This window comes from Orycteropus afer, unplaced genomic scaffold (genome assembly GCF_000298275.1).
Source record: "Orycteropus afer afer isolate SDZICR_OR568_19922 unplaced genomic scaffold, OryAfe1.0 scaffold00292, whole genome shotgun sequence".
NCBI classification, from domain to species: Eukaryota; Metazoa; Chordata; class Mammalia; order Tubulidentata; family Orycteropodidae; genus Orycteropus; species Orycteropus afer.
The window spans coordinates 3836880-3851986 of NW_006921879.1; the positions used below are offsets into that span (position 1 = coordinate 3836880).

Genomic DNA, 15107 nt, shown 5'->3' on the forward strand with positions numbered 1-15107 from the left:
TGGGCCGAGAGCCTTGAGGTATTTCAGGACTCAGGATCTTTTTTTGGATAACAAACCCAGTTGCCAATTCCGACTCATGGTGACCCTAGGTGTGGCACAGTAGAACTGTGCTCTACAGGGTTTTCAGTGACTGAGTTTTCAGAAGTAGATTGCCAGGTCTGTCTTCTGAGGTGCCTCTGGGTGGACCTCCAGCCTTTCAATTAACAGCCAAGCATGTTAACCACGTTCATTAGCCATGGACTCCTGACATTAGTAAAGCGCATGCATATCATTTGCCAGATTATCTAAGACCCAGTGAAACCTAGTAGCAGATCAGGAGGGTGGGAAGGGCATGTGTGGAAAGTTTGAGCTCCCAGTTCAGAGCAGGTACAAAGAGTGGGAGGGAGGGTGTGGGTAGGGCTGGCAGTTGGAGGGGCCCTTACTGTGAAGAGCAGGGCTGGGATTGGAGTGCAGCGCTTCACGTGGATCATGGCCAGCACGATGGGAAGGTGGCCTTCCCTGGCTCCAGCAAAGAACAGCCTGGCAGAGAGAAAGGCAGGTCAGCCTGGGAGAGCCCATGGACCACTCATGAGGACTCCCTCCCATGCCTGGGCTCCTTCATTTATGCCCGCCTCCTGCTCCACATTGGAGCCATCTCCCACCCCAACCAGGTATCCATGTTCACGTGCACATTTTCCAGCCCACTAGTCACAGGACCCATGCTCACAAATGCAGGTGCAGGCAAACCCAAGGTAGCCACAGGGTTAGTGGATGGATCCCAGGTACATGGAGATGCTGAACATGGTCTCAGTGGATCTGGCTTGCACACTATTCTATTGTTGCTCGTAAGTGGCTCACAAAGCCTAGAAGGCACAGCTAGGGCAGCTCCTCTCCTTTACACAAGGTCTTAATCCCTTTAAAAATGCGCTCAGTCTCAAGGGAGCCAAGTTCTCTCATATACTGGGATTGTATGCACTGTATATTGAAAGACTTAAAACACATATCCTAACCAGAAGTGGTTGCCTCCATGGGGGTGTGAGGTTGAATGGAAAGGGGCATGAGAGGACTTGGGGATAGGTGGAAATGTTCTATATCTTGTTTTGGGTGATGGTTATGTGGATGTACAGAGTGTCAAAACTCATCAAGCTAAACATTCAAGATCTGTATATTTTCTTGTATATAAAGTATACCCAAACATGATATCCTTCAAGCTATTTATTCTACTCTCAAGAACCATCCTCAAGAAATAAATAGACTTGGTCAAAGAGGTACATAGAAAGATACTCTGATGATGATGATAATAATAATAATAATAATAATAATAATAATAATAATAATAATAATAAAAAATGAAAATAATCAATGTGGAACAAAAACTCAAAATCATAAAAAAAATGACCTGGTTTACTGGTCTGATAGAGCCTGGTGAGACCCCTGAGACTATGGCCCCTAGTTACCCTGCAGGTCTGGAATTGAACTCCCTCCCATGGGTTCCAGCTAAACAATAGACAGGCATACAGGGTGAACATTTATGTCAGGTAGATACACTCCTTAGAATGATCAATCATGGGACAACAGAAGGGCAGTATCTGCACAGGGAGATAGATAGCTCAGGGGGCAGGAATGCATAGGAAAGGACACAGGAAGAGGTAACTACAGGGAAGAAGTGGGAAGAGAGCTGTGACATTGTGGGGATTGCAGTCAATGTCATGAAACAAAAGGTGTATGAACTGCTGTATGGAAAATTAGTTTGCTTTATAAACTTTCATCCAACCTACAATATAAATAAATAAATAGAAAAGAACCTAACTGCCTAAAAGTGGGGCTTGATTAAATACATTATGATATGTCAGCATTTTAAACAAACAAACTCACTGCTGAGGAGTTGGATCAGACTCACTGTGACCCATCCTTGGGTTTCCGAGGCGGTGTCTCTATGGAAGTAGATTGCCTAATCTTCCTTCCGAGGAGTGGCTGGTGGGTTTGAAACACCAGCCCTCTGGTTAGCAGTCAAATGCCTTAGGCACTATGCCACCAGAGTCTATATTTTACAGACTGATGTTTTTGAAAAAAATCTGATACCTGAGAACATGCCCACAATATAGCATCAGATTAAAAAAGCAAGATAGAAAAGGGTATGATTCCATACAATATGTTTCCAATTACTTTTTAAATTATTTATAGGCATATAGAACAATACATGAAAGCACCAACTGGTCATCTCTGGATGGTGAGATTATCAACAATCTTAATTTTCTTCCTTATATTTCATAGTAAAAATTTAAGATTCTAAAATAGACAGGAAACATAATTAAAATAAAAATTGTTTTCAAATTTACATTTTTTAAAAATTTTGAGATAATTATAGACTGACATGCAGCTGTAAGAAATAACACAGAGAGATTATATGTACCCTTTATGGATTTTCCTCAACAATAACATCTTGTAAAAACTATATCACAACCAAGATGTTGCTGCCTACAAGTTACTTCTAAAAAGAGGAATTTTAACATAAAAAGCAGTCTTTCTTCCCCTTGCCTCTCCCAAGAGACAAGAAGAGACTATAAACTGTCATAGTCATTTACATATTAGTACAAATTAGACCACTTTTTATTTTTCCTAGGGTTTTGTAGGAGAAGAAGCACCTAAGGAATGAGAGGCAGGGGATGGTGTGATGCTGACAGCAAGGCACAGAATCAGCACACCCACACCGGGGTTCGGAAGAGAATCAGCACTTACTTTGTAATCTGTGTATGTGGAGAGCGCGGCCAATAGCAGCAGCTAGTCAGAAGTGTAGGAGTTGATTGTAGCCCCAGGTACTCTTTTGCATTTGCCATCAACTACCTAGGCCAGTGCCACTAGCCTCATGCAGCCATGCAGCATCCCTGCCCCTGACTCATGCTGTTGGCCCTCTACCGTGCAGCCTCATGTGCCACAGTGAGCCCCAGTCTCATGCATATAGCCAGGGTCTACATTCACATTTCTCCCCCCGTGCAGCCCGGGCCAAATATAATTGTCTGGTCCAACAGCATTTGCAAGTGTCAAGTTCACAAGAGATAGTTCTTGCCCTGCTGGCAGACAACAGAGGAGACAATGACATTAAGCATAACACACACCCATACACACTTCTACTTCTGAGGAAGGGTCATCCTCTCCATACTCTTCTCCAAACACAAAAAAGAGTGAGAGTGAAAAAAAGAGAAGGAGGAAGAAGGGAAGGAAAAGAAGAAGGAACTGAGAATATGATCAGAGGAGGCCTGGGTGGGGGAGGTGGTGCCTCTGAACCAGAGGTGGGGCACACCATGCACCTCTATTTCCTGCATGCACACATGACTACACCCATGCACACAGACCGCTGTTTGGTCTGCCTGAGGGACAAACCCCACTCTAAAGCGACTGGAGCCAGTCACTCTCCTCCACCATCCCAGAGCCTCATGGGTCACTGTCTTCCACTGCTCGCCCTTGGCTGGGGCCTCCTGGTGGCACTGCTCCTGTGTAACATGCACATGAGGTTGCTATGGGTGAGCAACATAGGGTCCTGGGGTGCAGGTGACACCTGCTTTGCCTCTATCCTGTCCTGAGCCCTGAAAATATGGCACTTCCCTGTCATTTCACTGGAACTCAGGGAAGACTCCTTGGATCACAACAATGGAAATCATCTGGCATCTGCTGGCCTTCAGAGCTCATTCTGACCTTTTCTTAAATTCATTCAGCCCAAGACACAAGAGACAGCAAGGGGGGACAGCAAGAAGAGCCCAGATTTCTGGATGTGTGGAGGTGGGAACTAGGGATTCTTCTGGCTTCCCAGAGAGTTTTGAGAGCAGTTGTGCCAGAAAGACAGGCTATTTCTTTGGACAAATGCTCTCTTTTGGCTCTTCCTCAACCCCCTTGCTTCACATGCTCCACCTGAGTCTCATAGAGGCCATGCAAAGGCCACCCACAGCTGCCTGTCTGGTGAGCAGGGAGGAGTCCTGTATCCTCAAGGGCAAGCAGAGATATTCTAATGAACCTGCAATCTAGTCTCCTAACTTTCCCACCCATGAGAGACCAGATCCAGAGGCCCCAGACACAGGTCTCCCTTCTGGTTCCTCTCAGAGTAGGGTTCCTTTCTAGCCAGCAGCAGCCTGCTTCCAGGAGAGTGTAAAGGGAGGCTCTAGGACTGCAGCCAAGGCACTGTCCTGTTCCCAGCCACAGCTCCCTGACCTGGGATTGTACCAGGCTAGGGGCTTCCTCAGTCCTCTGCTCCATTTGCAATGTGAAGCACCTAGGGCCTGCATGTCACACACATCATAAGTAACCACATGCGCAGTACATAGCCTTCTGCATCCATAGTGACATCACAGACTTTCACATGAGCACACACCCTTCTGCAAGGTCACCACTCAAGTGCCTACATAGGTCCCTGCTGACGGAGACAACCCCCCACATATAGACAGAACAATGTGCACAGCAGAGTGGCCCCTGGTGGGGGAGGGACCCAGGCAGTACTCACCGGGAGGAGGTAAAGAGAGATCCATTGACACCTCCAAATGTGGACAGGGCAACAGAAATGGGCATGATCCAGGCCATGACGCCCAGAAGCTTCTCTCCAAAAGTCTGGGAGAGAAAACAAGCATAGAAGGAGAGGTTACAACTCAGGCAGAGCTCTCCCCTCCCCAAAGCAATGGCTGGCATACTAGCTGTTTTCTCCTCAACCAGCCATTGGGCTCCCCACTCCTCAGTGTGGACTTGACTGTTGGGAATGCTTCTTTCCTGTCTCTACCCTTGCTGATTCTCTCCAGTGCCCTGGCCCCTCATACTCCACCTCTTTCCACCGTGATAACTGCACAATGGGGATTAAAAAATATTTTGGGTTAGTTAAGTGTAAGAGACAGTGTACAGTGGTAATAATAATAATAAACTTATATTATCTCTGTTTTAGGGATGAGGAAACTGAGGCACAAAGTGATTAAGTAGCATGCCTCAGACTACATACACATCCAGAAAGTGGAGGGGCCAGGCCTGAAACTCAGGTGGTGTGTGTCCAGGCCTCACATACATTACACTATTTCTCCAGCACCCTATTTCTGCAGGGTTTTGAGGAAGGCAGATCTGGATTCAATTCCTAGTACTTCCTGTAGGAATGTGAGACTTTGAGCAAGTGTCATGCTTTTGAATTGCAGTTTTCCCATTCATCGAACAGCAATGAATCCTAATTCATAGGGTGGTTGTGAGGGTTTGAAGAGATGACTTTTGGGAAAAATGGTAAGATCAAGCCACTATTTAAGCTAGAAAGAAAAGGCTGTATAGTCTAGTGTTCATATATTGGAGGGACATAAAATGTCAGGTGACCAGCCTTTTCTATATATTCAGAGCCAGGAATACACTTGATTTACAGCACATCGTGGGGACAGGAAACAGTAATGGTGGGGGGAGAAGTTGTGTTTAGAATAGCTGTCCTACTGGGGAAGGCTATTGGTCATGGGATCAGGCTGCATGGGAAACTGGAGAGCCTGTTGCTTTAGAGTTTTCAGAAATAAGATGAATGATGACACTGTTTGGCAGGTGAAGTCAAGCTCAGCCTAAAGCCAAGTGAGGTTACAATACAGTTCCCAGGTTTTCACAGATATCAAGGATCCCAACCCATGGGACCTGCATGATCTCTTTGCCCAAAAAAACACAAAACACATAATTTTTAAATGTTTCCCCACACATACTTTTCCACGATGAGGGAAGGAGTCAAACTGCACATTTTCCAGAGGAAGAGAAAAAAGAGAGAGAAATGGCATGTCTTGTGAAAGATTATGTCTTTCTGAGGAGAAGCCTATCTCCTTTATACAAAAGCATTAGATTTTAAGGGACTGGCAAACTTTTTCTGGAATCCCTGGGTGGTGTGAACAGTTAATGTGCTTGGCTACTAACCGAAAGGCTGGAGGTTTGAGTGCACTCAAAAGCACCTCAGAAGAAAGGCCTGATGATCTGTTTCTGAAAAACCAGCCGTTGAAAACCCCATGGATCATAGTTCTACTGGGACACACATGGGGTTGCCATCAGTCAAAATCAACCTGATGGCAACTGGTTCAAAGTTTTTCTGTGAAGAGTCAAATAGTAAATATTTTCAGCTCTGTGGGTCATATAGTCTCTGTCACAACTACTCAATTCTGCTGTTGTAGCTGTTCGAGGTACAACCCAGGCATCAGTTTGCTCCTGGGCACTAGATGATGCCCCAGTGAGGACAGTATGTGATTTCTGCCCTGGAAATTAGAACAACTTATACTGTCACAAGGCCATGTAGCAAAGAAAGTGAGTGAGGCTAAGCAAGCAGGTCTGCGATAACATTCATGGTTTGAGAGTCTGGGAGTTTGATTTCTTACCACAGCGACTGCGTTTGATGCCAGCAGCTCCTGAGGGGACATTGCAGTGACATAAGCAATATTAGCAAAGACATACACAAATGTGACCAGTGGGATGGAGATGTAGATGGCTCTGGGAAGGTTCCTGTAGAAGAAGAGGAGATGAGAAGGGGAATGCTTGATACCCAGGGACCACTTGCTTCTCCGTGGGCTCCTGGAAATGCCTTCTGTCTTTCTTGTAGTCTTCAGTGATACTTTCTCTCCCTGGGAATTGTATTTTGTCTCAGTAGGAGCTCTGGTAGCGTAGTGCCTAAGGCACTTGACTGCTAACCAGAAGATTGGTGGTTCAAACCCACCAGCCACTCCTTGGAAGGAAGATGGGGCAATCTACTGTGATACTGCCTCAGAAACCCAAGGTGGGGTTGCTATGAGTCGGGTCTGACTCGACGGCATGTAATAACAACAACACGGGCAGGATAATTTGAAGGAAACGAAACCATTTTGGATTGGGGATATATATATATATATATTATATATATATATACACCTGCTGATTTCTTCCTGACCTGAATCTCCACAATGCACCTCTTCCCCTTGTCTTAGGGCACAAAGATTGGCCTATCTTGAGACAGGTGAGTAAGATGCCCAAAGCCTCTTGGGCACATTTCATTCTCTAAGGCAGTGGGATTATCCCAGCACAGTTTTCAGCTTTTAACTTGCTCTGGGACAGACACTGGATCAATTTTCTCCTCATGTCTGAGTATATGGCAAATGGCTTTAAGTCCCTTGGAAAGGATCTGTTTTCTTCAGGACAGACCAGATCATGGTCAGAACAGAGGAGGGAGGTGTGGGGGGTGGGGTGGGGAGAACTGGGCAGTGGGCATCTATTTGCTCCCTCTTTCCAGTAGCAGGTGCTGTGTCCTTCAAGGAAAAGGGGAAGAGCTGGGCTATTTTAACTCACTTGTAGGGATCAACAAGTTCCTCAGTCACGTAATTAAGAAAATTCCAGCCTCCGTAAGCAAAGGAGCCCTGAAGGAAAGCCAGTGCAACGAGGCCAATGTCGGGCTCTTGGAAATTCTCAAACGCGTTCTTTGGCTCCAGCCAGAAGTATTTTCCTGTGGACACAATGGGCAGGAGGCTGTTCAGAGAGACAAGCCAGAGGCTCTGGGAGCCCCTGGCCTGTCTAGTCCTGTCTCTCTCTCCTCCCTGTGGTGATGAACACCAGCTCCTTGTCTTGCCTCCAATGAACCCAGGATATTGGAGAAGTAGGGCTAAACAGAGCAGGGAACTACAGATCCAGAACCTACCAGAACATGCTAACCATGAGTTCAAATGGGGATTCAGGGTCAAAGCATAATTTTGAATGTTCTTTTTTTAAAGGCAAAGTTACTTGGAAGGAAAGGCCAGGGGAGGTCATCAAGGAGGGTAAGGTACATTGGGAGGCCAACTGGTCGAAGGAGCTTGCTTGGCTTTGGAGACACAGGATTGAAGTCACTGGCAGTCTCTTGATCACTGTCCCTGACATCAAAGTTTACACATTTTTGTGAACAAAGCATCAAAAACAGCAAACACTCAAACATAAGCTTCTGTAATGCTGTATTAGTTAAAGCTTGCATTTCTTTCTTTGAAGGTATCCTCCCATCTCTTTCTAAGGTATGTATGTGTTTTGTTTCCCTTATCAGGATATAGATTCTCTGAGGATAGAGGTTCTTTGGCAAAGAACTCTTTTTCTTTTTTCATTAATAAATTTATTTAAAGTTATTGTTGTCAATTCTATTGCCCTTCTACCTTTTAGCACAGTGCCCTGCACATAGTAAGCCCTCAAGAAAGGTTGTTGACAGACTGAGGTTGTAATGAGACACAGAATGACTGACCATAAATTATTTATTTGTCTAAGTCAGCATCTGGACAAGGAAATAATGGCATTAGATTGGCCAGGACAAAGAACTGAGACCAGATTAAGAGGGACTCACTGTCTTTGATTTTCTTAGATCTAAATTCCTGAAAAAATTATAACCTAATAAAAAAACTTAATCCACCTGATTTATAATCATCATGTACATTATAGAGCAGAAACTTAATTAGGCTTCCTAGAGTAAAAATCCTGGCACCTGCACTGCCTTCAGGGTATGTGGGTGGGTAGGAGGTCTCCTCTTTTGTCATCTGACTTTCTCCATGAGGCAGTGACACTGGGAAGAGCCTAGTGGTGCCATGGCTCCCATGGAAACCAAATACAGAGTCAGGCTTGGAAAGGACCAAATCCAGCAGGGAATGTTGGCAGGGGCCCAGAGAATGTAGAGCTCTCTCTTGTAGAGATCATGAGTAATTTTGAAACATATAAAAATCTGCTCTTCTGTCCCCCATTTCAAGATATGGACAAGATACAATATAAAATGCAAGGATCTTCCTGGGGTTGGGGCAAGTGGGCAACAGGAGTCCAGATTCCTATCTGTGCTGGAGTTATAAGGTGAGAAGGGGAGGACTGACCTCTGCAAACTAGTCAGTCATTCCCTACTTCCAACCACTCTAGGGAAAATTATTTCTTTCTCCTTTGTCAAGCAGGCAAAGAAAAGAAGTCATTCAAGGCCAGAGTTAGGAAATTTAAGGTGTGCACACATCCACAGACAGTGTGAGGGGTTGTGTATATGCAAGAGGTAGAAAGTGGGGCAGGGCCTTATTCTGATGACACTCACCTTTGCATATCTGCACCACCCCCATGACAATAATCAGGGCCAGGGCCAGGAGTTTCCCAGCTGTGAAGATGTCTTGAACCCGGGTGGCCCATCGTACACTGGAACAGTTGACCCATGTGAGGAGCACTGAAATGATAAGATTCCCCAAGATCCCCTTCAGTGGCCATAATGAGGCTGCTTGACACCACTGCCCAGAAGCAGAAATGCTCCCTGCTCCTGATGATGGGATTATAAGAGGTGAGCCAAACAACTCACAAGCTCAGCCCCAGTGACCAGAAACTTTGGCTAGGTTAATGGGTTACAAATAGGGATTACGTGCCCCAAATTAGAGCTTGGTTAGAGCATGCCCTGCCCAGGGCCGGAAGCCAGAAGTAGGCACAGAAATGTGGGCACTGGCTCCGGTGAAAAAAATCAGCGTCTGATCAGGGTAGGAGTGCACTCTTTGTCTTCAAGCCATTACATGTTCAAGGGAGCCCTGAAAAGCTGGTGGGATTCTGGGTGTCACTTTCCTGAGCCTGATTTTGGGATGCAGAGGTCTGGGTGAATTTTTTTTTCTTTTTCAAAGTTAGATTTATAAAAGTATAATTTATGCACAGAAAAATTCTTTTTAAGTGTAGTTTGATGAGATTTGACAAACGTATCTAATCTTTTAATTAATCACTACCACGTTCAATATATAGAACATTTCTGACACTCCAAAAAGTTCTCTTGTGCTTCTTGGGCTCCCTCATGCCTTTGTGTCTGGCTTCCTTCACCAAACATAATTCTTTTGTGATTTACCCATGTTTTTGCATAATTGGTAGTTTGGTCTTTTTTTATTGTTAAGTAGCATTCCATTATATGAATGCATCCATTTGTTGTTTCATTCATCAGTTGGTAGGCATTTGGGTTTGCTTCCAATTTTTGGCTATCATGAATAACACTGCTATGAACACTTATATTGGCTATCCTAATAGATGTGTAGTGGTATTTCACTGTCATTTTTATTTGTATTTCCCTAACTTTTCAGGTGCTTATTGGCCATCCATCCATAAATCTTCTTTGATAGTACAAAAATAAAAAAAAAAAAACTTATTGCTATTGAGTCGATAACTTTACCTCCTTACTTAACAGTCACAGGATTCCCACAGAGATCCCAATAAAATGAGACCTCAAATGACTGGATGACAGCTCAGAGGCTGAGTGCCAGGAGGAGGGGATCTCTCTGTTGTACTGCCACATTTCCTAAGCAGCCCACGGGAGCCCTGTACTGCAGAAATGGGACTCTCAATTTCCTGACATTATGAAGGACTTGAGAATAGAAGGGAAAAATAAAAATCTTCCTATTTCTTCTTTTCCTAAAACAGTAACCAGCAAGCCCACTAAGGTATAAGTCATACATGTAAAGATATGACACTACTTCTGTCTCCTCAAGCCAAACCTGGGCTCTGACTTCACTTGAAGGGGAGATAAAGTTATATCAATTCCTTATCCTTAAACTGTGCTTTTACTTTCCAAGTATTTTTCCAACCTTCCTTGATTCTGAGAACATTTCAGTAGGGTAGGAAGGTCCTAACATTATTATCCATCTATATAACCTTCCTCCCTGCACCATTTCCACCAGGCAAACTCCTTCTCATCTTTCAAGATCCAGCTCAAATGTCTGCTGTTCTGAGAGTTTTGTCATCTAACTTATTCCTGACAATGTGCCTGCAAGGTAAGATATACCAGCCATGGTTTACAGACAAGGAACAAAGGGTCTCTCTCTTCTCTACTCCCCGGCCATTTTGTTTATATCTAATTTTGACACTTACATCTTTGTATTATAATAATGTTTCTCCACCCCCCCCCCCCGGTAGATTAGAAGGGCAAGGTCTGTGTCTCTTTCACGTTTTTAATTCTAGGGCATATCGTTGGTGCCTGCATATAGTAGTAGTAGTAGTAGTAGTTGTTGTTGTTTTGTGCCGTCCAGTCGGACCCAACTCATAGCGACCCCTCCTTGGGTTTCCGAGGCAGTTATCACTACGGTAGATTGCCCTATCTTCCTTCCGAGGAGTGGCTGGTGGGTTTGAACCGCCAGCCTTCTGGTTAGCAGTCAAGTGCCTTAGGCATTATGCTAGCAGAGCTCCTGCATATAGTAGGTGCTCAACAAATATTTAATAAATGAGTAAAAAAATGCCACAGTTCATTAGCCCTCATTTTTTATCTCAGTCTTCACATTCCACAAAGCACACCTATCTCCCTGGGCTTCCCAGGTATCTCAACAAAAAGAGACAAAATCCTCAGATGGCTTAACAGAGATAGAAGAACAGCATGAAGCTTGACTTCAAGATAGAAACTTCTTGTGGAGGAGCTGTTATCCAAGATGGTGTCATATAAAGAGAATCAAAACATGTTGTCAGAGGAAGGATTTAAATACCCGAACAGAGAGAACATTTTGTAAATACTAGAATGTTCCAGATGAACTGAGACATCCCAATGAACATTTGGTTTATCTTACTCAATTCAGTAAGGATTTCAGGATCATGTGCCTGGTGACAATCCAACCAAAGTCCTCTAAACAACTGCGTCCATGATCTCAACTTCTCCCCAGGGCCATGAAGCATCTGGGTTCAAGATTGGGCCCTACATACCCAGGAATTCAAGCAGACACATACAAGCAAAAAGACTGAAGGATAAAGGAGATTGATTTATGAACAGCATGATGAATAGAAAACAAAACCCATGTGGCTCAGGCATAGGTAAGGATTACAGAATAAGGAACTGGATCATGATCTCCGAGAAGAAAATTATCCTCCATCAAGAGGAGGCGAAGAGTAGGGAAGGGAAATGAAAAAAAAAAGTGACTGGATGAAAATAATGGCAGAACAGGAAACTCAAAGAAATGCCTTTTCCCCCAAGCAGACAAAGGAATGTGACCATCTCTCCATGGCCCCAAGGCAGAAAACCATCTCCTTTACACACTGACCTTGTCAAGGTCCACAGAAAGACTCCTTTAAACTGTCAGCTTCCTGGTATTCCTGGGGGTGATCACAAATATTTGCAGGACAGGGACAAATAAATTTGCAATGGGTGTCTTGTATCCTGCCTGACCTTATCTCTACAACTTCATAAGAATACAGGCCTTGACTAATATTTAACCTTCTACCTTTACAGGGATCTTTAAGATATAAGAAGAGAAATTCTGAGAATGAGGTGGGGAAGCAGGCTGATTGTGACACCTAATCCCCTTGGAACAATGGCTGCAGGCCCCAGGTCTGCCCTTTCACCCTGCAGCTGGGTGATCACAGCATGTGACGAAGGGAAAAGAGGGCACTTTCAGTCTCCTGGTATCACAGGACAGCTCCCCTCACAGCAGGCTGAAACCTGAGCCTCCATCCAGAGAGGAAAGGTCAGCAATTGAAGGCAACACTTTCATGGTACTTGCCAGGTCCCTGCCCTGTTCAGGCATTCTGCCTCTGCCCATCTGCCACCCAGTGCCCTTTTCTGTTGCTGACAACTCCGTCCCCTCTCCCTTCTCAGCTAGACTTCGAATTTTGCATGCTTGAGATACAGTGACCTCAGGGAAGCTACATGTAGATATAGGAGCCACTGCACCTTGAAATGTGAGGGTTTTCATCCATCCAACCATTCACCCATCCACGCATCCCTCCACCCATCCACCTACCCACCCACCCACCTGTCCATTCAACCATAATCTATGAAGGGCATATGGTATGCTCAGCACTCTGGTAGGTGGGGAGTGAGAAATAAGGCACAGTTTCTGTCCTCAGGAAGTTGTCAGTATAATAGGGGAGATGGGTGAGCTAAGGGATGACTACAAAACAATGTGATAATGGCAGACATAGTCATGGGAGGAATCCCACATCCATGCTGGGAGCTAACTCAGCCCAGGGGACTCAGAGATACCTCCTATACAGGAGGAAGTAACCTTAGCAACATGGAGAATTTAATAATTTTGGCCCAGTTGGACAAAAAGGAATGAAAAAGCATGTGACTCTTGTTTCATACATTGTAATCTGCCCATGGTAGGTGGCTGCTTATTCTCTAGGCCTTACAGAATCCCAGGCTTATTTGCATTTCTTAGACATTTTCTCTTTGACTGCCTTTCTCTTTCCTGGATAAAAAAGATGAAAAGACTACCTACCAAGAAGATGAGACTTTAAAAACATGCTTAAGTCATGGGTTTGTTACTTGATCCTCCAATGCTGAAAAATTTAATCAATCAAGGTAATAAGCCAAAAAAACAAACTCACTGCCATCGAGTTGATTCTGACTCACAGCGACCCCCTTTGGGTTTCCGAGGTGGTAAATTTTTACAGAAGTAGATTGTCCACTCTTCCTTCCTTGGAGTGATTGGGGGGTTTGAACCACCAAACTTCTGGTTAGCAGTCAAGTGCCTTAGGCACTGAACCAACCGAGCTCCCTAATCAAGCTAATAAAGCAAAAAACCCAAACTCATTGCTATCAAGTCGGATCTGACTCATAGTGACCCCTCCTTGGGTTTCCAAGGCAGTATCACTACGTGAGTAGATTGACCAATCTTCCTTCTGATGAGTGGCTGGTGGGTTTGAACTGTCAGCCTTCTGGTTAGCAGTCAGATGCCTTGTGCACTACACCACCAGAGCTCCTAATCAAGGTAATAGGGGAGATATAAAGTACAAAGTAGGCTGTAGGAGGGAAATTCAGAACATATCAAACTCAAGGGCCTCCCAACTGCCAAGTAATAGAGGTGGGCTCAATGTTTTCTGCCTGTGGGACAGCTGCCAGATAGGCAGAGGTTCAGAGCCTATCCCAGGGCAGACTGGAATTTGCCATTATGGAAGGGGTGGGCTAACTACTGCTCCCTGTGGAGAAGGCAGCTCCAGCCCCATTCCAGCCCCTCAGACTCTGAGCCCTGGTCACAGAAAACTCTCCTTCACTTCCTCCTCTGACGATGATATCAGGTCTCATGGGGCCTAGGTTTGGCAGAATAATAGCCCTCCAAGGATGTTAACATCTTACTTTAAGAGGCAAAGGGAATTTTGCAGATGTGATCAAATTGTTGTTGTTGTTGTTTGCCGTCGAGTCGGCCCGACTCATAGTGACCCCTCCTTGGGTTTCCGAGGCAGTATCACTACAGAAGTAGGATTGCCCAACCTTCCTTCCGAGGAGTTGCTGGTGGGTTTGAACCGCCTGCCTTCTGGTTAGCAGTCAAGTGCCTTAGCCACTATGCTACCAGAGTTCTTAAAAATGGGGAGATTATCATGAGTCACCCTGTGGACTCAAGGTAATCACAAAGGTCTTTATAAGAGAGAAGCAGGAGGGTCAGTTTGCAAAGGATATGAGACTGACAAAAGCACATATGAGAGACAGAGAGAGACAGACAGACAGAGACAGAGACGGAGGGGCACACACACAGAGAAAGAGATTGAATTGAAGATGCTATGTGCTGGCTCTGAAGAGGGAGGAAGGGGTCACAATCAAGGGAAACAGGTGGTCTCTACTAGAAAAGGCAAGAAAATAATTCTCTCCTAGAGCCTCCAGAAAGAATGTAGCTTTGTTGATCCCTTGATTTTAGGACTTCTCACGTTCAGAACTGTAAGACAATTAAAATTGTGTTGTTTTAAACCACTAAGTTTGTGGTCATTTGTTACAGCAGCCTTAGGAAACTAACACAGGGCCAAAATGTGGTGCAAAAAGACCAATGCTGTGCAACCAAAAGCTGTGCAAAAAGTCTAGAAAGCAGGGGACATACCCGTAAACAGAAAAGCTTTTAAAGAGCAACTAGACAGCACACACTAGGACTGTGAACTATCTGTTCATAGTTCTTGCAAGAAATCAGGTGGTCGAAGAGCTGAAAGAAATTGTGGAGCTCTCTAGAAATGGAGGTCACCAGTGTGGTGACCTCTGTGGCCAATTCCTGTACCCCAGGATAGCATCCTGACTCTTAAACAAGCCCAGCCTCCTACAGCTAGAGTGTCACCACTTCCTCGTCCTTCACTTGGTAATTCAATAAATATAGTAGCAAACAGGCTTGCCCTATAATAACTCTAACTGTGCTTTTCTTCTCTTCTATTTCTTTTAGAGAAATTCAGGGCAAAAGACATTCATAATATCCATCCTTCATCTAACTCTAAGCGAT

General features: G+C 44.7%; 1 protein-coding gene across 1 annotated transcript in view; it reads right to left on the reverse strand.

Annotated features, from left to right (window-relative positions):
• The window catches only part of SLC7A8 (solute carrier family 7 member 8), a 51728-nt gene that overhangs the window by 3873 nt on the left and 32748 nt on the right, over positions 1-15107 (reverse strand). Inside the window, exons 4-8 of the mRNA XM_007951188.2 lie at positions 9005-9130; positions 7273-7426; positions 6333-6456; positions 4472-4575; positions 423-519 (exon numbers count right to left, since the gene is read on the reverse strand). Of these exons, the coding sequence (XP_007949379.1) occupies positions 423-519; positions 4472-4575; positions 6333-6456; positions 7273-7426; positions 9005-9130 (605 nt within the window). The remainder of the gene's footprint in view (positions 1-422; positions 520-4471; positions 4576-6332; positions 6457-7272; positions 7427-9004; positions 9131-15107) is intronic.